The sequence below is a fragment of the Salmo salar genome, chromosome 21 (assembly GCF_965601325.2).
Source record: "Salmo salar chromosome 21, fSalSal1, whole genome shotgun sequence".
Lineage (NCBI taxonomy): Eukaryota > Metazoa > Chordata > Actinopteri > Salmoniformes > Salmonidae > Salmo > Salmo salar.
In genome coordinates, this window is record NC_138311.1 from 24,168,658 (window position 1) to 24,189,851 (window position 21,194).

Here is a 21,194-nt window from a genome sequence, read left to right on the forward strand (position 1 = left end):
AGGTGATACAATCTGGTATATGTTCAAGGGCAAGGTAAATGCCAATAAATACAATACCTTCAGTTTATTTAAATAATTTATATCCTGATGGGAGTGGATGACAATGTACCCATCCACAGGGCACGAGTGGTCAATGAATGGTTTTATGAGCATGAAAACGATGTAAACCATATGCCGTGGCGATCTGTCACCAGATCTCAACCCAATCGAACACTTATGGGAGATTCTGGCTGAGACGGCGGTTTCCAGCACCATCAACAAAACACCAAATTATAGAATTTCTCTTGGAAGAATGGTGTCGCATCCCTCCAATAGAGTTCCAGACACTAGAATCTATGTCAGGCGTATTGAAGCTGTTCTGGCTTGTGGTGGCCCAGCACCCTATTAAGACATTTTATGTTGGTGTTTCCACTATTTTGTCAGTTTCCTGAATGTGTCTTTCGGCAGACAAATATTGTGAAGGGACAAAGAGGTAACACTGGTCTAACCTGTTGCAAAGTCCTACATAAGATGGTATCTGCTGTGTATCTTTTGCTGAACAGCATGCTGCTCTGTTGTGGTTATCACTAGAGTTGCATTCTGGCAACGCTACTTTTCGTATATCGGAGGGGGAAACCTTGCATAGATACATTTTCAATTAATTTCTCATTATCAGGACCTTATTCTGGCAGCCTGGCATGACCATGGCCTGATGTAGCATCTTATTCATGCAGTGTGAGACGTTTCTTAGGAGAGGTCATTCAGCCTACTTTGGTTATAGCAGAACAATGAAAATAGCTAAGCCTACCAATCCACAACCATCAATCATATGAAGTATTAGGTGTCTAAGATTTCCCTGCCCTGAACTAAGTCAGAGGAATGGTCAGTGCAATAATGTTTCATTTAGTGTGCCTCTGACAGAGCACTTACTGACCTCTTAATCAGGATGTAAGTACTGGGGTTATGTCAGAGTAATTCCACCACTTTTCAACCTCATTTTAATGATCTCCGCCACAATACCAGTGTCTTCATTTGTGAAAATGGCACAGTTTTACGTTTTGTATAAACAAATATAAAGTTTTAAAAATTATGCCCGACGACCACATCAAAAGATTAAACATTTTTAAAACACTGATATTCGCGGTGACTTGGGGAGCAAGAAAATACCCTCCCTCTGGCTAGAAACTCGTGGCAAATGTAGAAAATCACTGTTTTTCTTACTTTTAATCCTACCCTGTGTGTCACAGAGAATAATGTTTTGGGACCATTCTTCTTTTTAACCACAGATCATAGAAACGTGCAGTTTTCACAAATGTAGACACTGGTATCCCAAGCATTTCACTACACTCGCAATAACATCTGCTAAATATGTATGTGACCAATAACATTTGGTATAGAGCTGAGGTTGAAAAGTGGCGGAATTGTCCTTTTAAACAAGTCTATGGTAGTGGTAAAAGAGTGCTTCATGGAAGATTATAGTATGTGATAGCTGTTGTCACAACAAAGTAACTTTTTTTGTTGCAAAGAATTGTCTGATTTTGTCTGTTCTGTAACATTTTTTTTCATGGATTGTCTTTTCTCTCATTCCAGGTCCAAGGATTGTTTTTCTTCTGGGCCCCAATGTTCAAATCGGTAAGGGCTGCATTTGCTAAGCTTGAGCTATTGCATTTATCTAAAAGTAAACATGTAGGAAGGTATTGTCTAATGAAACTAACTCCAGGTCAGATGCATCTTCATCTCTATAGGGGCTGGTCTGACAGATAGGAGTCAACCAGTCTGGTGTACTGACAGCCACAGGTATAGTGGAGGTCCTATATTCTTCAGTGAGTAACAGGTACAGTTTAAATGAATTCTGTATTTTTCAGTCAAATAAACAACTTCACTCCTTGACTAATCCCATTTCCCACTTTCTCAGGTCTGACCTGGTCCAGGTACTCTTTGGTCATCATTCCAAAGAACTGGAACTTCTTTGTCAACTTATTTGTGGGTAGTGCTGGAAGATCCCAGCTCTACAGGATCTTCTAGTAAGTGAACCTATCTTAGAGCACAGGGAATGAAGACCTACGGATTGGGCATTGCCATAAACAGCCCCAGTAAATTATTCTTTAGGAATCATTCTGTAGGCTCAAACTGTTGTAACTAAAGTTCTGTGTTTTAGTTTCTTAGTTTCTTAATATTTAGCTTTATTTCCTTGGAATTATGACAGGAAATGTATTAGACTATTTAATTTTTTTATTTCTCATTTATTTGACCAGGTAGGCCAGTTGAGAACAAGTTCCCATTTACAACTGCGACCTGGCCAAGATAAAGCAAAGCAGTGCGACATAAACAACGCAGAGTTACAAATAAACAAACGTACAGTCAATAACACCATAGAAAAATCTATTTACAGTGTGTGCAAATGTAGAAGATTAGGGAGGTAAGGCAATAAATAGGCCATAGTGGCGAAATAATTACAATTTAGCATTAACACTGGAGTGATAGATGTGCAGATGGTGATGTGCAAGTAGAGATACTGGGGTGCAAAAAGATAACACTATGGGGATGAGGTAGTTGGGTGTGCTATTTACAGATGGGCTGTGTACAGGTACAGTGATCGGTAGGTTGTTCTGACAGCTGATGCTTAAAGTTAGAGAGGGAGATGTAAGTCTCCAGCTTCAGTGATTTTTGCAATTCGTTCCAGCCATTGGCAGCAGAGAACTGGAAGGAAAAGCGGCCAAAGGCTAAGACTAAGTTTACATAAACCTACATTTTTATTTTTGTCTTTTTGCCTTATCCCACACTATATATGAGCACTAGCAAAGGAGGCTGCCCCTGCAGAGTCTTGAGTGTTGAGTTTCACCAATCCAACTCCCTGGACCGAAAGGGAGCCTCATCACCAGCAGAAACCCAGCCCCTCCATTCCGCTTCCACCCTTGCTCCATTTTACAGTCAAAAAATGCTGGGAGATCATTTAATTTACCTGGATTTCTTCAGGTTTATAATGGCATATTAACCCTTACCAAAACACACTCAAATGGTGTCATCTGCGCACAATGTTTTATTTTTACGTTTTACTTCATGAAACAAGTTGTTTAATTGTATATTCTTAAATTAATATTTATCATGCATTTTTTTGGAAGTGTTGCTTTTTTCTGAACTTTTTTTTGTCATCATACCTCATGGTGTGGTTTCCTAAGGATGATCTTAAATCTGTGTTTGAATGTGGTTAAAAGGAATGTCTCCAATATTTATTAAATCATTTTGGTAACTATTTCTATAGTCGTACCTGAAGGATGATTAAACCATACATTCATGCCATGTGGCTGACTGTTCCTTCCATGTGTTGTAACTGCTATATAGTAGCTTTTAACTGTAGATCTAGTGTAATTGGCACCCTGCTTATTGCCAATAGAAACATGAAATCACCAGCTTTTTTCCCTGATCGTTGGGTAATGTTAGGTGTTGCGGTCCTTGGGGCTGAATCTAGTGTGGTACCTGGAGACAATAAGGAAAACTTTAGGGATACAATGCATATAGAACGTCTACATTCCCCTAGGATTTCTTCACATTTTGTGTTACAAAATGGCAATCAAATGGATTGAATTGTCATTTTTTTGACAATGATCAACACAATCTAATGTCACAGTGGAAGAAAAATTCATACAATTAAAGATGAATGAAAAATAAAACATACCTTGATTAGATAAGTATTCATCCCTGAGTCAATACATGTTAGAATCACCTTTGGCAGCGATTACAGCTGTGAGTCTTCTTGGGTAAGTCTCTAAGACCTTTGCACACCTGGATTGTGTATTTGCCCATTATTCTTTTCAAAATTCTTCAAGCTCTGTCAAGGTGTTGGAGATCATGGCTAGACAGCAATGTTCAAGTCTTGCCATAGATATAAGTAGATTTAAGTCAAAACTGGCATGGCTACTCTGGAACATTCACTACCTTCTTGGTAAGCAACTCTAGTATAGATTTGGCTTTGTGTTGTAGGTTGTCCTGCTGAAAGGTGGATTTCTCTCCCAGTGTCTGGTGTAAAGCAAACCGGTTTTGCCTGTGCTTAGCTCATCCTGTTTGTTTTCATCCTGAAAAACTTGTCTTTGCTGTCAAGCATACCATGATGCAGCCACCACCATGCTTCATAATGAGGCAGTTACTCAGTGATGTTGGATTTGCCCCAAACGTAAGGCTTTGCATTTAGGCCAAAGTGTATTCCTTTGCAGTTTTTCTTCAGTATTACTTGAATGCCTTGTTGCATACATATGCATGTTTAAGAATATTTGTATTTTTGCTATGTTAGGGTAATTGTGGAGTCACCTACAATGTTGACCCATTCTCCCATCACAGCCATTGAACTCCAGCCTTTTTAAAATCACCAATGGCTCCCCTAAGCAGTTTCCTTCGTGTCCTGCAGCTCAGTTCAGGAGGACATCATCCACAGCCCAATTAACTTACTGCAACCATGCTTAAAGATATATTCAATGTCTGATTTGTTACCAATCACTGCCCTTTGAGGCTTTCAAAAAGCTCCCTGGTGTAATCTGCTTTAAAACTCGAGGGGGTTGAACACTTATGCAACATGTTATATTTAATAAAAAGTGTAGAATTTCATTTTCACTTTGACATGAGTATTGTGTAGATCAATTACAAAATTACAATTAAGGCCATTTCAAGCCCACTGTGACAAACTGTGAAAATGTTCAATGGGGTGTCGACTTTCTATAGGCACTATTGGTCCTTGTCTCCTATTGGTTAGTTCTCAGTAATTGGGAGATGCATAATGTGTTAAATGTAACTAGTGTAGACGAGAACACATTTTATCAATCCTACACGTTGGAAATAGTTATCCTCGGACTAAGCAATAACTGGCAGACTACATTGTCCATAATGCACACAACCTGTAATATTGAACATGAACTGGTATGCTTTTGAATTCAATCTTGGCATATTCTGCAGTGTTATTCTTGCGCAGATAGTATATGATTGTTAAAATAGGTGATTGCTTGGAGGGGGAGTATGCAGGCTCAGATTTCAAAACATGGTTTTGACCCATCTTGGCATTGACTATTGAGGTTTGGATAGTGCAACTTGGCACAAGGGTGGAACAAACAAATGGCCATGCCTCTGAATAAATTACTGTTTTGACACAATCTTCATTGATTGGTCCACCTTCGTATGCACACACTACATTTTTATTCAAGTCAACGTGCTTTACAATAACCCATCCTAGACCCATAAAGAGCAAGTAGAAGCAGTGGCAAGGGAAAAAATCCCTAGGTGGAAGAAACCAGAATCCAAGGGAAGGCCCATCTTCTGGTTGTACCAGGTGAAAGATTGGAGTCCTATGAGCAACTAACCAGACTGTTGACCACTAGCAAGGAAGGACAGTTTAGGGTGCATGACCAAATCAGGTCAGACAATTGTCAATTACACAAATCCAGAAAACAAAAGCACTGACAAACACCAAACATATTTGATTACCAAGAAGGTTTATTCACAATCAACAAAGCCAAAAGCTTTAGCGTTTGCCACCAACGCGAGGAGCATTGACCTTCATTTGCTTTGCCACCTTGGGTTTGGGTGCAGCCTTGGCAGGGGCCTAGAGGGAGACAAAGTACAGGTTAGACAAAGTACTTATAACCCTTTTAAAAACAGATGTGGTATATTTATTACCTGTAAAAACTATAAGGTAATGTTGATGACCGCCTTTATCACTTCTTGCAGGTACACCCCTTATATATACTGGGTTACTGGCAAATTTGGAGGAGTGGTGTTAAACCATGGGGGCTATTTGCACTTCAAATTTATTACACAAAAGGAAGTGTTAATGAATTTATCTGAAAAAGCAGAAACATTCAGACCCGATATCTGTATTTTGGTTACAGGTATTATATAGTTGGGTTTTGGATTTTAATGTATTTATTTTCCTTTGTAGTCTTATGTTTTGCTTTAATGTATAGATGCGGCTTATGCAACAGCTAATAGGGATCCAAATAAACTAAACTATTTTGGTTACAGGGTCTGAAAATGCAGGAATCATTAGGTCTTTAGGTGGCTTTTAATGTACCTTGTTTTTTTACTCCCTACTAGAGAACGACATGGGTTTTAAGTGCCAATGTCAATTGGGTCAAGGAGGCTATTACATTTGAACATTTTGATGAGACATTTTCTGAAATCGCTATGTATGCATTAAATCAATTACACAACCATACAATCAATTTGACTTTTAATAAACAGTAATAATTTTGGCATAGACCTCACAATACAGGTGAATTCATATTCAATAGGACTTTGAATGCATTGAGTTACTGAGCAAATTTTTGGCTGATTTCATTAATTTATGGGACTAAAGATGACTAAATGTTTCCCTTTAATTTGGGACCATGACGCCTACTTATCATTTAAAAAAAATAATAGAAATAGCCCATTTTCTTTTATAAAAATGTGCACCATCTCTTTAACCTGTTTGGGATAGGGGGCAGTATTTTCACGGCTGGATAAAAAACGTACCCGATTTAATCTGGTTACTACTCCTGCCCAGAAACTAGAATATGCATATAATTAGTAGATTTGGATAGAAAACACTATAAAGTTTCTAAAACTGTTTGAATGGTGTCTGAGTATAACAGAACTCATATGGCAGGCCAAAACCTGAGAAGATTCCATACAGGAAGTGCCCTGTCTGACAATTTGTTGTCCTTCTGTTGCATCTCTATCGAAAATACAGCATCTGTGCTGTAACGTGACATTTTCTAAGGCTTCCATTGGCTCTCAGAAGGCGCCAGAAAGTGGAATGGGGTGTCTGCTGTCTCTGGGCGAAGAACAGCAGGAGAATTTGTGAGTGGTCAGCCTGGGGACAGTGAGACAGGGGCGCGTTCACGAGAATTATCAATTTTTTTCTTTCAGCCTTTGAATGAATACAACATCGCCCGGTTGGAATATTATCGCTATTTTGAGAAAATTAGCATAAAAATGAATTTTAAACAGCGTTTGACATGCTTCGAAGTACGGTAATAGAATATTTTGAATTTTTTTGTCACGAAATGCACTCGCATTCGGATAGTGACCTAACGCGCATTCGGATAGTGACCTAACGCACCAACAAAACGCACCAACAAAACGGAGCCATTTGAATACAACTATGGAATATTTGGAACCAAAACAGCATTTGTTGTTGAAGTAGAAGTCCTGGGAGTGCATTCTGACAAAGAACAGCAAAGGTAATCCAATTTTTCTAATAGTAATTCTGAGTTTAGGTTGTCCCAAACTTGGTGGGTGTCAAAATAGCTAGCCGTGATGGCCGGGCTATGTACTCAGAATATTGCAAAATGTGCTTTCGCCGAAAAGCTATTTTAAAAATCGGACATAGCGATTGCATAAAGGAGTTCTGTATCTATAAATCTTAAAATAATTGTTATGTATTTTGTGAACGTTTATCGTGAGTAATTTAGTAAATTCACCGGAAGTTTGATGGGTATACTAGTTCTGAACATCACATGCTAATGTTAAAAGCTGGTTTTTGATATAAATATGAACTTGATTGAACAAAACATGCATGTATTGTATAACATAATGCCCTAGGAGTGTCATCTGATGAAGACCATCAAAGGTTAGTGCTGCATTTAGCTGTGGTTTTGGTTATTTGTGACATATATGCTTGCTTTGAAAATGGCTGTGTGATTATTTTTGGCAGGGTACTCTCCTGACATAATCTAATGTTTTGCTTTCGCTGTAAAGCCTTTTGGAAATCGGACAATGTGGTTAGATTAACGAGAGTCTTGTCGTTAAAATGGTGTAAAATAGTCATATGTTTGAGAAATTGAAGTTATAGCATTTTTGAGGTTCTGGTAATGGAAAGACAAGTGATTTCGCCAACATTTGGTGACAATCAACTTTGAAATGAGCATATTTTGCATTATTGATTGCATATTAGCCATCACAAATAAAGTTCTAGGGTAGTGACCTGGCGTTATCTTCACAGCTAGCTCTATGAATGGTGTTTAGCTAGCAAGCTACCAGTATGTTGCCTTATTAAGCCCTGCAGCCTGTACGGACATTGTTTTGTAGAAATTAAATTAACTCTTTCTGCATTCCGTGTGGCATTATTAGTGTGCTACATTTATATGCAGCAAGCAGCTCAGGGGTTCCTCGAGAACAGGCTAACTAATAATGAGTGGCGTCAGCTTGCAGGAATTTCACACGAGGCAAGTACACTTGCTATTAAGGGGAAAAGCCGACACTCAAGGGCCGATACACTAGGAAAGGCTAATATCGGCCAAAAATAAATCGACCCGACCGACATCTCTACCCCCTATTGCTTTTAGATAAAACAAAATGGTATAAAAATGCAGGCATGGTAAAATAGTGAGATTTCGGTCTATATGAAAGGAATGTAACACACCTTTGGACTCGCCAATAGGAATCTAATGTAGTTCCTTACCACAGTGCTAGTTTTTTTCTTTACAGCTCTTGATAAACCACTTGGTGCCATTACAATTCCAAGCATAAATAAACCATGTGAGACATTTCTGCCAGAGGCTGAGGTGACTAAGAGCAGCAATGTAAACCAAAGATATTGCAGAGCGATCCAAGAGGATGCAATTGTGAGTGGTCCCGTCATTCTCCTGCAAAATTATAGCTGAATGAATGACAACTGCTGAGGATACCGCTTGCTGAAGTCGGCCCAAAACGGCCAATTTTTACTTTGAGTCTACCTTTATCTGTGTGAAAATTTAGATTTCCACATTAATACCTTACTGTGTTTTATAGACGCAGGTCATAAATGTTTTACTTTCTGACCAATCAAATTTGCACATGGCTATAGAAATCTTACCTTAGCACCGGCAGCAGAGGGTTTCTTGGTCGTCTGCTTTGCCTTCTTGGCCTCCTTGGCAGCTCTAGTGACAAGAATGATAGAAATTAGGCCAATGCCACACATCCCAAAAACAACACAAGACAGGAGTCCACAGACTGCAGAAATAACACCGCAACTGACTAGAGTAATAAAACACCATTATTGCATATGCATTAACACGGCTAAAAAAAACAAGACTGACAATTCACTGTTGAATTTTTACAAATACAATAACTGCAGTACCACAGGAAAATCAGTGTCACAGTGTGTTCTTCACAGAGCCAACTCTGACAACACTAAATAATTTACTTTCCTTGGCACCAAAATGTCAGCTATTGACATTTTACATCTAAAGCCAAGTTTCTGGTAAAGCATGGTTTTGGGAGGTCCTCACCTGATGGCCTGCTCACGCTGGGCCTTGCGGACCTCAGGCTTCTGGTTCCTCTTGGCCATGATCTCAGCCAGGGAGGCACCGGTGATGGCCCTCTGGAACTTCACGGCACGGCGTGTGCGCTTCTTTGTCACCTCTTCCTGTTGGGACAGGAAACAGCATGGCCATATTCAGGATCCAGTATGGGCAGTTTGATAGTGTTAGGTTATTAGCAGGCACAACACAGGAGAAAACATTGCATTTTAAGTTGCACTCATGTAGCTGAACTAGTCCAATAAGAATGCTCATCAACACTATAGTTTTGTGCCAAAGAAACAGTAACAACCACGCAGGTGTACTGCATTACTGCAAACCCCTAACATCTTTCTCACATAAGGTTTGTAAAGTTTGTAGGAGAGTATGGAGGCTGGCCAGTGGTAAGGAGTCAGAGACATCACAGAGCCAGTACTATGATCTCCAGTGAGTCTATGGCCGCAGGTATGTGGAGTGAGCACTGCCGTCCAAGCTGTAGGACACAGCCTGGCAACAGCACATAACGCAGATGGCAACCACGCACACCGTCCCACCCGCAGCCAAAAACAAAGGCACACCAAAACACACCTTGTCAAGACTTCACAAGGTAAACACTCACAGTAGCCACTGCTTGTCAGCATTTGAGGGGAAATGATGCACACGAGGTACTTACAGACTGGCCCTTCTTGTGCTTGCGCCTGTACAGCACAGTCCAGTTGATCTGTCTGGGGTTCCTCTTGGCCAGGAAGGCAGACTCACACTTAGCATTCAGGAACTGGAAAACCTGGGTGGGGGCGTAAACTATACATGAGTGAGATATTTGACAGTTATTTGGCATGTTGACATGTCCATGACTAGTTGTAATATTGTTATAACTGCAGTGGAGAAAGGTTTTGACTAGGTGGTATACAACTACGACCAGAAGTGACTTTTTCGTAGTAAGTTATGAGAATTAAGTTAACGTTAGGAAAACGGTTACCTAAAATGCACTCAACCTACTACGAAAGGTCACTTCCGGTCGTAGTTTTACTCCTTGTCACAACAATGAATACATTGCATAGCAGCTTCTGTCCAAGCGACAGGCCAATAACCAAGTAAACACTCAATGAACAGTTCTACTGTAACAATTTCAATACAATGTCAGACACGGCTTATTGCAATCAACCATGATAAAACAAACGTAACTAAGTGGCATTAGAGGAAGGAAAAGAGTAGACCTAGGGTGCCGTACCTTCCCATCTATTCTGGCGTATCGGACACCATGACCGGGGTATATTTTGTACCCACTGAAACTGCACAGCTCGACCCTGTAGCGGAATAATATAAACCATTAGAAGATAAACGTGTCATTCTGTATAATAGCGCGTTTTTAGCACTAAAACTGTTATTTTAAAGCTTTGATGGCAATAGATATTATTCGGTAAACTCACTTCATGATGGTGGAGGGGGGACACAAAACCGGAAAGAGAGATGTCGGAAACGGAAACGAAGTTATAGGTAAGATTTCTTCATTCTTTATATTTTTTTCCCCAGGTATTTTTTCTACACTGCATGTATTTTATCCCTTACATTTCATTCAGAAGCATTATTTGGATTTTCAAATATAACAACATATTTGAAAATGTTGTTCATGCAAAGTAGTTGACCAATAAGAAACTCGATCGGTTGATTGGCGTTGACACAAGCGGGATGTATGGCCTTGATTTCTTTATTTGCATTATTATTTTTTGTTTGTTTTATTGAAATTCCATACATTTTGAAGGATACAAATACAAAAATCCTTCTTAAAAATGTTTTACATAAAACGTCACAAACAGATAAACACAAAAGCACATAACGTTACAGGGTTTTACGTTCAAAGAAATGAGAAAGCTTAATTAAGAGTTTCAATTGATTTCAGTAACTTCTTATTCTTACAGAGCATACCATTTAATGTGTCAAAGTAATTATATATTTAAAAAATATTTAATACCATGTTTTTTTCCTTAGAAATTACATTTTATGGATGTGATATTTAGCAAGAATTATAATCAAGTGTATCACATACTTTTCGTTAAGGGAGAATCTTGGACTATCAAAAACAAAAAGAAAAGCCATTTGTAAGTTTCTCTAGCCCTTGAAGTATGGCCTTGATAGAAAGGCTAACCAAAGGAACCAATCAAAAACTGAACAAAATGAAGGTATTTTAAAGTTGAAGAGATATATTTGATCAGTATACACTTTGAAAATAGCATCTTGATTTCAGTCCTTTCATATTGCTATCAACTGTAAATCAATTGAAGTCTATTTCCCCCGGAGAATCGACAACAGTGGCGCGCTGCGGTAAAGCCATTTGTAGTCTTTTTGAAACCAGGCATCGTGGTCCTTTATGGCGAACGGATTTTTTTTTACTACATATTCCGGTAAATTCTTAATCGTTTTTTCTGTTGTACTGACTGACAAGACAGTTGTGCGCTGGGAACCAGGCTAGCGAATTTTGTTCATTATCGTATATTCTTCGCAGAATGGGAATATCAGATGTAACATTTGACACAGCTGGTGAGTGCATGACAGCTCCCTTGTGTGATGTTCGACTTTGTAGGTCAACGATTTAGCGAACATAGCTATAACGGTTCTTTCAAAATGATTGGCTCTATCCTACGTTAGCTAGCTAACTAGCTGGAGCTACTTACTGTCTGTAGCTACTCATCCTGTCCTCATTCCAGCTAATGTGGTCATCTCATAGTCCATAGTCATGCTTACAGGACTGGAGGACTAATGTAGAGCCAACAGATCACAATGGCCTAAGTGATTAGTGTTTTCAGTAGAGCTATGCTGCATTGGATATTTGAAAAAATATATTTTCATTGTCTTTACAAGATTCCCAATATCATGCAGGATTTTCACAACCATCATGTCTCCAATCCCACTGCTTTATCAGCTACTCAATCAACAGAGTGAAGGTGAATGAATCATCATCCCTCAGAGTATAGTAGACCCAGTATGAATGTACTGCATAATAGTGATCAACAGAAGTTCCCCAAGACTGCTTGCTTGTTTCAGTTGGCTCCCTGTCTGTATCTTGCTTAAAGGTGTGTCCATGTGCATAGTAGATTTATAGGCTTGCCTCCCTAGTTGCTGTTGAGAGGCTGATATTGTTGATGTTCATGGTGATACTACTAGCATGTTCATAATAGGTTATACATCCATCCACTCCCATGTTTATGGTTCTCCCGGTTTCCCCTTCAGGTCCTGTGGTGGACTTGTCAGCCCAGGGTCTGCAGAAGCTGGAGCCCAGTTTCACCTGCTCTGATGAAACACACACGCTCATCCTGGACCGGAACCACATCATGAAACTAGACCATTTGGAGAGAAGCCCAGGCCTCCAACAGGTAGGTTCTTTGTAAGTGAGGTCTCGGTGGTCTGTATATTCTTTAGGTCAGGTTTTACTTTATGTGTTTGCTCCCGTGTGAAGGTAAAGACACAGATGACAGACAGGTAAGATTCCAGTTGAGGGGGTTTAATAATGCTGAAGATGCACAGGCACGGAACAGCACCACACAGTGTATGTAGTATGGATTGGCTAAGGCACTTAGTGGTATGGAATATGTTCAACTTAACTGTTGAACATGGTTGAATTCCTTATCTAATTTGTAAAATGGGAATTTACTACTTCTATATGTTGTTGCAAACTTGCAATGTACCACATTGGGTTGGATTAGTTCCCTCTATATTGTTCTGCCGTCTCATCCTGCCTATCTCTTTCCTGTTTTCTTTGCTGTGCAGCTATCTGTTGTTGGAAACCGCCTGGTGCGGATGATGGGTGTGTGTCGTCTAACCGAGCTGAGAGTTCTGAACCTGCCCAATAACAGTATTGGCTATATTGAAGGGCTGAGAGACCTACCACACCTGAAGTGGCTCAACCTGTCAGGCAACAACATCAAGGTGAGGTGAAAAAAGTAGACAAGGTACTCCCTCCATATTTGTGTACATTTTGTCTCCTGATCATGCGATCTGGATGTCCACATTTCTCTCAGGTCATTGAGCAGCTCAACAACTGTGTGGCTCTCCAACACTTGGACCTGTCTGATAACAACATCTCCAACATTGGTGATGTTACCAAGCTGTTAGCCTTAAAGGTGAGAAGAGGTCTTGCCTCATGGCTTTTCAGAGTTATGGGGATTCAGATAGAATTCTGGAGCAGTAAGTAGGAGAGTTTTTAAGTGATTGGTTGTGGTGTTGATTGACTGGCTGCCATTTCTCTTGCAGACCCTTCTCCTCCATGGAAATAGCATTACGACGCTGCAGACCGTTCCCGCTCATTTGCCCATCCATCTGTCCATCCTCTCCCTGGCAGAGAATGAAATTAGAGACCTCAATGAGGTAAAGACCCTTCCTTTGTGTTCCTTTGCACTCTCACCCGCTCTGCTTTTACAACAATCTCTCTCCTACTTCTCTCTCACCTGCTTGTCTCTTTCTTTCTCTCTCTCTCTGTCTCCCACAGGTCTCCTACCTGGCACCCCTCCATGACCTGGAACAGCTCACCATTATGACTAACCCCTGTGTCATGGTAACCCCCTCGTTGCCTGGATATGACTACCGGCCATACATCATGAGCTGGTGTCTGAAGCTCAAGATCCTGGATGGATATGTGGTGTCTCAGAAAGAAGGGTGAGACTAGTTCCAGAACTCCATTGAAGTTACAAATGCCAGCTAGGCATGGGAAGGGGGGTAGGCAGGGATTGAGATTAAGGGTTTCCCTATTGCCCGAGGAAGTGACTTGAGCCTGCTCTGAGATAACAACCAAAATGCAAAGAATTCCAGTAGTCTGGTCTTTCTGGTTCCTCCCCTGTTTTGTAGGTGCAAATAGCTACTTAAAATGTTCGTGCAAGTTATCATAATCTTTGGGCAATCAAAAAATACTCCTGACTTGCCCAAAGGGCGAGAGCCTTTCAGACCATAATGTCAATCCCTTAGTAGGAAAATGGACTATTATCCAGTTATACCATCGAAGTGTTGAGTGATGATCACTCTTATTGCTGGTGTTTAATGTCTCTAACGTCTGTGATCTCAGGTTGAAGGCAGAGTGGCTGTACAGCCAGGGCAAAGGTCGATTATACCGGCCAGGTCAGCACGTGCAGCTGGTCCAGTACTTGGCCACCGTGTGCCCTTTGACCTCCACGCCAGCCCTGGAGACCGCGGAGGATGCCAAGCTGGAGAAGATCCTCAGCAAGCAGAGGTAGGAGAATGCATTCACAACTGGACTGTGATGCCAACAGCTGTTCAAACTATCAGACAGGTAGTGGATGTGTTCTCCCTGTGATCACATGGAAAAAGAGCCAAATATAAATCCTACCCATTGTTAGAATCCATTTGACATTAAACTGGATCCATCTGTGGCTTTTCTGCTTAGTTTTGGTCATTTAACTTCAAGGTACCGCAATGTATCTTTTAACCAGATGAGAAATATGAAGCAGATGAGACAGCTTGCACAATCATTGAAATAACTGTTTAATTACTCTCTCCTTTGTGTCACATTAGTTAACCAGGGGACCTGTGTGTATATATACAGGTTCCACCAGAGGCAGCTCCTGCAGCAGACCCAGGGGGGCTTCCCCAGCCCTCCCCGCCCCACCCAACTGAATGTGGAGACTCAAAGCCCCCGCCATGTGCCTCTAATAGAGGAAGACAGAACCACGATGCCTGTGACTGCTCCATCAGCCAGACAGACAGGTAGAGGACATGAACTCTACCTGTTTGTGTTTCTCTCAATTCTGTAACTCCCATCAATCCCAGTGTGTGTCTGGTGTATAAATCTAATCTCTTCCTCTCTTCTTTGTGTGTGCATGTGTTCAGAGCTGGCGACGGTGCAGGTGAACACCTGGCTAGGCTGCGACCCCTTCCAGGCGGCCGCACCTCCTCTCCGTGGCCTCAGGGGTGTGGAGGAGCGCCTCTACCTGGAGGACGTCCAGAGCCAGACAGATGAGGACAAACTCAACGGCAGCCTGCTCTCCTCCGAGTCCACCTTCCTCCTAGTCACCTCTGAACCCCCCCGCTCCGACAGCGAGGATGAGACAGAGACGTTTGAGCACGACTCGCTGGTGCCCGAACATCCCAAAAAAAACCTTGCTGAAAAGACCCTACAGGCACCCTTGGGGAGAGGGAGTGAGAGCCAGAAGGAGAGAGAGAGGGAGATGGAGAGAGAAAGGATGTCAGGTGACGGCCACCTCACATGCACCTTAACCTCAACTGCTGGTCTACCTATGATGGGAGATAACCAATCACAGACCAATGACAGCGCTCTGCTCCAGGGAGCACACTCAAACTGCAATGCTGTAGAGGTGAGGGCGGGGTCTAAGCAGGAAGATAAAGCAGTGGTGAGATGTGATAGGCTGGGCCGCTGTGAGACGGACAGGGCAGCCGTCAGGATCCAGGCATGGTGGAGGGGAATGTGGACTCGGCGCTGCAACCCGCTGGCCAAAGAGGTGCGGTGTGAGATCCGCCTGCGCAGGATGCAGGAGCACATAGTCTTCCTTTCTGGAGAGTTTGAGAGGTACGGAACAGACCCCAAGAAATCCAAGGGCTGCGTTCCTATTCTCTACTCTTTTCCAGAAGGGTGAACTCATTCACTCCCCCTCATGCATTAAAAAGCATTGGATTGCTGATGGGAGTTTCCACCATATTCCTCTCACCAGTCCATTCCTTTCAAATTCATGAGGGGCAGTGTACGAGTGCACACTTAAGGAGAAGGGTAGAGAATTGGAGTGTAGACACTGTTCTCCAGTCCTGGTCCACAAAGTGTGCAGACTTCACCAGTTTCAATCAGTCCACTAGTAATAATGATAATGTATTACATTTGTAAATTGATTTTAATTACAAAACAAATCTCACAGCTCAGAATTAAAGATAAACTGCTACTAGTTATCAAGCCCTCAATTAGTTGGATCATGTCTGTTGGCACTGGGCTTGAACACAACCAGACAAGTGGTGATTGTGCATGAGGTATTACCAATGTCATATGTGCATGGTTCATTACTATGTCTGGGTGTTGTTGCCTAAAAGGCATGGTTCATTACTATGTCTGGGTGTTGTTGCCTAAAAGGCATGGTTCATTACTATGTCTGGGTGTTGTTGCCTAAAAGGCATGGTTCATTACTATGTCTGGGTGTTGTTGCCTAAAAGGCATGGTTCATTACTATGTCTGGGTGTTGTTGCCTAAAAGGCATGGTTCATTACTATGTCTGGGTGTTGTTGCCTAAAAGGCATGGTTCATTACTATGTCTGGGTGTTGTTGCCTAAAAGGCATGGTTCATTACTATGTCTGGGTGTTGTTGCCTAAAAGGCATGGTTCATTACTATGTCTGGGTGTTGTTGCCTAAAAGGCATGGTTCATTACTATGTCTGGGTGTTGTTGCCTAAAAGGCATGGTTCATTACTATGTCTGGGTGTTGTTGCCTAAAAGGCATGGTCACACATTTGTTTATATACTTGGTGGTGAGCTAGATTAGAAACTTGCAAGAATATCTCCTTACAAAACTTAAATTCCCATTAAAAATAGCAGCCATTTAGCTTTTTGTTAGGAGTGCACAAAGCGTTATCTTTGGCCATGCTCCAGAATATAGCTATAGCCATTGGTATGTTGGAAGCCTTGTTCTCCTGCAACAGAGTGACATTTTTTATGTACAGTTGAAGTCGGAAGTTTACATACACCTTAGCCAAATACATTTAAACTCAGTTTTTCACAATTCCTGACATTTAATCCTCGTAAAAATTCCCTGTCTTAGGTCAGTTAGGTTCACCACTTTATTTTAAGAATGTGAAATGTCAGAATAATAGTAGAGTGATTTATTTCAGGTTTATTTCATTCATCACATTCCCAGTGGGTCAGAAGTTTACATACACTCAATTAGTATTTGGTAGCATTGCCTTTAAATTGTTTAACTTGGGTCAAACGTTTTGGGTAGCCTTCCACAAGCTTCCCACAATAAGTTGGGTGAATTTTGGCACATTCCTCTTGACAGAGCTGGTGTAACTGAGTCAGGTTTGTAAGCCTCCTTGCTCGCACACGCTTTTTCAGTTCTGCCCACAAATTTTCAATGGGATTGAGGTCAGGGCTTTGTGATGGCCACTCCAATACCTTGACTTTGTTGTCCTTAAGCCATTTTGCCACAACTTTGGAAGTATGCTTGGAGTCATTGTCCATTTGGAAGACCCATTTGCAACCAAGTTTTGACTTCCTGACTGATGTCTTGAGATGTTGCTTCAATATATCCACATAATTTTCCCTCCCTCATGATGCCATCAATTTTGTGAAGTGCAACAGTCCCTCCTGCAGCAAAGCACCAACACAACATGATGCTGCCACCCCCGTGCTTCACGGTTGGGATGGTGTTCTTCGGCTTGCAAGCCGCCTCCTTTTTCCTCCAAACAACGATGGTCATTATGGCCAAACAGTTCTATTTCATCAGACCAGAGAACATTTCTCCAAAAAGTACAATCTTTGTCCCCATGTGCAGTTGCAAACCGTAGTCTGGCTTTTTTATGGCGGTTTTGGAGAAGTGGCTTCTTCCTTGCTGAGCGGCCTTTCAGGTCATGTCTATATAGGACTCGTTTTACTGTGGATATAGATACTTTTGTTCCTGTTTCCCCCAGCATCTTCACAAGGTCCTTTGCTGTTGTTCTGGGATTGATTTGCACTTTTCGCACCAAAGTACGTTCATCTCTAGGAGACAGAGACAACGTGTCTCCTTCCTGAGCGGTATGACGGCTGCGTGGTCCCATGGTGCTTATACTTGCGCACTCTTGTTTGTACAGATGAACGTGGTACCTTCAGGCGTTTGGAAATTGCTCCCAAGGATTAACCAGACTTGTGGAGGTCTACAATTTTTTTCCTGAGGTCTTGGCTTATTTCTTTTAATTTTCCCATGATGTCAAGCAAAGAGGCACTGAGTTTGAAGGTAGGCCTTGAAATACATCCACAGGTACACCTCCAATTGACTCAAATTATGTAAATTAGCCTATCAGAAACTTCTAAAGCCATGACATTTTCTGGAATTTTCCAAGCTGTTTAAAGGCACAGTCAACTTAGTGTATGTAAACTTCTGACCCACTGGAATTGTGATACAGTGAATTATAAGTGAAATAATCTGTCTGTAAACAATTGTTGTAAAAATGACTTGTCATGCACAAAGTAGATGTTCTAACCGACTTGCCAAAACTATAGTTTGTTAACAAGACATTTGTGGAGTGGATGAAAAACGAGTTTTAATGACTCCAACCTAAGTGTATGTAAACGTCCTACTTCAACTGTAACTAGCTTGATGTTTCAACACTTCTGATGGTACAGCCAGATAGGTCTAAAGGATGACGCTATCTAGCTGTTTCTGTTGAAGATCACATATCAGGCAAATATGTCATTCTTCCAAAGAATACTTTGTTGTTTGTGTGTACAGAGTGAGGCAGCAGCATGAAGAGGAGAGGTTGCAGAGACTGGTACAGGAGGAGGCTGTGAGGTTTCTATGGAGACAGGTCAGTGATAAACAAGCTCATGCATCAAATGTAGATGCACATACAGACACCCTTTCTCACTCCTTCTCCCCATCTCTCTGCAGCTTCAGTCCATGCAGCAGTGGCAGCGTTCTGTAGAGGGGCAGCTGGCCAGCGTGACTCAGGCTGGGTCATCTCCTGCTCCAGCCCCGACCTCCGGGCTCTGTGACCCCCCAGCTCTTCGACTCCCTCTACCTCTGGCCTCCAGCACTGCAAACCCGGCCTGTGCAGTCCTTTCCTTCCCAGACTCGGGCTTCCAGTCAACAGATGAACTGCAGGTGGGGCAGGAAGACAATTTCCTGAGCTTTGGGACGGGCGACTCTCTGGAGACTGTGCGGGCGCTGGTCGTGGGGAGGTCCCTGGCTCCTTGTGGTGGGGGGAACAGTCAGGACTGCAGTCTGCTGGAGCAGTACCTGTCCTCCGTGCAACAGAGAGAGGAGGAGGCAGAGGGGGGTGCCAGCGACAGAACAGGCACACCACAGCCCCCCTCATCCGCCCTCATCTGCCGAAACAGCACAGCCTGACTCCCCGCTCAGAACACAGGAGACAAAGACACAGAGCAGCAACACACACTGGAAAGTCCAATCTGAAGTGCCTGTCCCGCTCCTAGTCTTCTGGGATTGGCTAAGAGACTACCCATAAACTCAGTCCATCTGTGCTGATGAATGTTATTTTTGGCTCTAACAGTGCCTCATAGAACTTACTGACTAACATCCATATAGCGAGTGGACTCACGAATACGTTCATATAGCCTGGATGACTTTTCTCATTTTGACTTTAAATCTCTTGGACTGCTGCTAGCCTGGAGACCTGACTGTTCCTGCATTCAATAATGCTTTGTTGGTTGCCATGATTTGTCAGTCCAAGGACAATTAGGCTAATGCTTGATTTACATTCGGGAGACATAGGAACGATAGTCCCAGCTTCCGACACATCGGTGAGTTTTTCCGAACACGGCAGACATGCAATTTAGACCGGTGCTAAAAATGTTAATCCATGACATGCCCCAACATTAAGTGATAGCACGTCCGGTGACAAGATTCTCCAGGACAATCGGATAGAAAGGCATCCCACGGTACTCAGTAACCCTTTCCTTGACCTCACTGAAACTATACATAACCTTAACCTAAGCCTCTTTTCTAAACCTAACCTTAATTTATTTCGACCCCTGTGCCTAAGTTTTTGTTCTGTTGGTTGAATCTACACTTCCTTTAAGTTTAAGTATTAAGTCCATCTACCCTCCAACTTTAGTCATCTGCAACTTCCCCGTCTGTCATGCTCATGCAGTGGTGGAAAAAGTACCCAGTTGTCATACTGGAGTAAAAGTAGATACCTTTTTATAGAAAATGACTGAAGTGAAAGTCGCCGAGTAAAATTCTAATTGAGTAAAAGTCTATAAGTATTTGGTTTTAAATATACTTAAGTATCAAAAGTACAAGTATAAATAATTTCAAATTCCTTATATTAAGCAAACCAGACCACATTTTATTTTCTCTTTACAGATAGCCAGGGGCACGCTCCAACACTTAGACATCCTTTACAAACGAAGCATGTGTTTTGTGAGTCCGCCAGATCAGAGGCTGTAGAGATGACCAGGGATGTTCTCTTGATAAGTGTGTGAGTTAGACCATTTTCCTGTCCTGCTAAGCATTCAAAATATAACGAGTACTTTTGGGTGTCAAGGAAAATGTATGGAGTAAAATGTACATAACTTTCTTTAGGAATGCAGTGAAGTAAAGTTGTAAAAAATATAAAGAGTATAGAGGTGTAAAGTACTTATGTTACCTGTATTTATCCCTATTTATTTATCCATCACATAATGGTATTTGTTATGTCCTTCCTTATGTCTTGTTCTCCCTTTCACAGACCACAACCCTCCTAAAGCCAATTCCAAACCCCTTAACCACCAAATCCTTAACCTTAATTACCCAAACTCCATCAAACCTTCCTTGCTGCCTTTTCTGTATGAATAAATATCAAAACGGGACCCTCGCTTTCTGGCGTTCATTATGCATTCTCACCGTTAACACACAGTGGCAGTGTAACCCAGCAGTCAGTAACGTTATACATAATTTATAGAGCTGTCAGTGTTTATCAGTTCACTTTTAGTAATTTTAGCGCAGTGTATAGCTAACTCCCTGGAACTACAGACCTCCAGGTCTCCACACCTACTCTCCCTACCCGGTCAACACCCCTCTCACTGCGCATCACCACATCCTGGCCAGGGCTCAGCCATCTCCATAACCTTGCCCACCGGTCGAACCGGGGCAACCACACTTAAGCACCCCACTAAGATGTCAATATTTCCACTGTCAGGAACCACGTGCACCTGGTAACCTGAAACAGGCTATGTGCACCTGGTGACCAGCCCACTTTTTTAGTCTCTGAGTGGGGTTCCCGAGGGGCTTCCCAGTGGCGCATCGGTCTAAGACACTGCATCTCAGT

The 21,194-nt window shown here is 41.9% G+C and overlaps 2 protein-coding genes and 1 non-coding gene across 5 annotated transcripts; 1 reads left to right on the top strand and 2 right to left on the bottom strand.

Annotated features, from left to right (window-relative positions):
* Positions 1-5,439: 5,439 nt before the first annotated feature.
* On the bottom strand, positions 5,440-10,771 carry LOC106581959 (large ribosomal subunit protein eL24). Its single transcript, XM_014164543.3, has 6 exons — positions 10,655-10,771; positions 10,456-10,531; positions 9,898-10,008; positions 9,216-9,352; positions 8,801-8,864; positions 5,440-5,566 (listed from the first exon to the last, which is right to left on the bottom strand). Exons 1-6 carry the CDS (start codon positions 10,657-10,659, stop codon positions 5,486-5,488), a joined length of 474 nt encoding a protein of 157 aa, XP_014020018.3. The 5' UTR covers positions 10,660-10,771; the 3' UTR covers positions 5,440-5,485.
* On the bottom strand, positions 9,598-9,778 carry LOC123729615 (small nucleolar RNA SNORA23). Its single transcript, XR_006761262.2, has one exon. It is a non-coding gene; the product is annotated as a small nucleolar RNA SNORA23 (small nucleolar RNA).
* Positions 10,772-11,436: 665 nt separating the features above from the next.
* On the top strand, positions 11,437-20,736 carry cep97 (centrosomal protein 97). 3 transcript variants are annotated; one of them, XR_014382016.1, is made up of 12 exons: positions 11,845-12,166; positions 12,453-12,595; positions 12,990-13,148; positions 13,241-13,342; positions 13,473-13,586; positions 13,708-13,874; positions 14,278-14,442; positions 14,776-14,936; positions 15,060-15,756; positions 18,656-18,731; positions 18,815-19,686; positions 20,252-20,736. XR_014382016.1 is itself a non-coding variant. In XM_082967043.1 (11 exons), the coding sequence occupies exons 1-11, from the start codon at positions 11,729-11,731 to the stop codon at positions 19,271-19,273; spliced, it is 2,277 nt and encodes a 758-aa protein (XP_082823169.1). In that variant the 5' UTR covers positions 11,437-11,728; the 3' UTR covers positions 19,274-20,736. The 3 variants fall into 3 exon arrangements, 2 of the variants coding, with proteins under 2 accessions (XP_082823169.1, XP_082823168.1); XM_082967043.1 differs by lacking the exon at positions 11,845-12,166 and adding an exon at positions 11,437-11,762 and having other exon boundaries at positions 18,815-20,736; XM_082967042.1 differs by having other exon boundaries at positions 18,815-20,736.
* Positions 20,737-21,194: the final 458 nt, after the last annotated feature.

Excerpts from the sequence above, each read along its gene's own strand:
- cep97 (XM_082967042.1), top strand. The coding sequence starts at position 12,118 with ATGTCTCCAATCCCACTGCTTTATCAGCTACTCAATCAACAGAGTGAA. Across the intron at positions 13,587-13,707 it reads AAATTAGAGACCTCAATGAG|GTCTCCTACCTGGCACCCCT; the intron begins GTAAAGACCCTT and ends TGTCTCCCACAG. Across the intron at positions 13,875-14,277 it reads GTGGTGTCTCAGAAAGAAGG|GTTGAAGGCAGAGTGGCTGT; the intron begins GTGAGACTAGTT and ends CTGTGATCTCAG.
- LOC106581959 (XM_014164543.3), bottom strand. Across the intron at positions 8,865-9,215 it reads CAGCGTGAGCAGGCCATCAG|AGCTGCCAAGGAGGCCAAGA; the intron begins GTGAGGACCTCC and ends TCTTGTCACTAG. Across the intron at positions 5,567-8,800 it reads CCTCTGCTGCCGGTGCTAAG|GCCCCTGCCAAGGCTGCACC; the intron begins GTAAGATTTCTA and ends GTCTCCCTCTAG.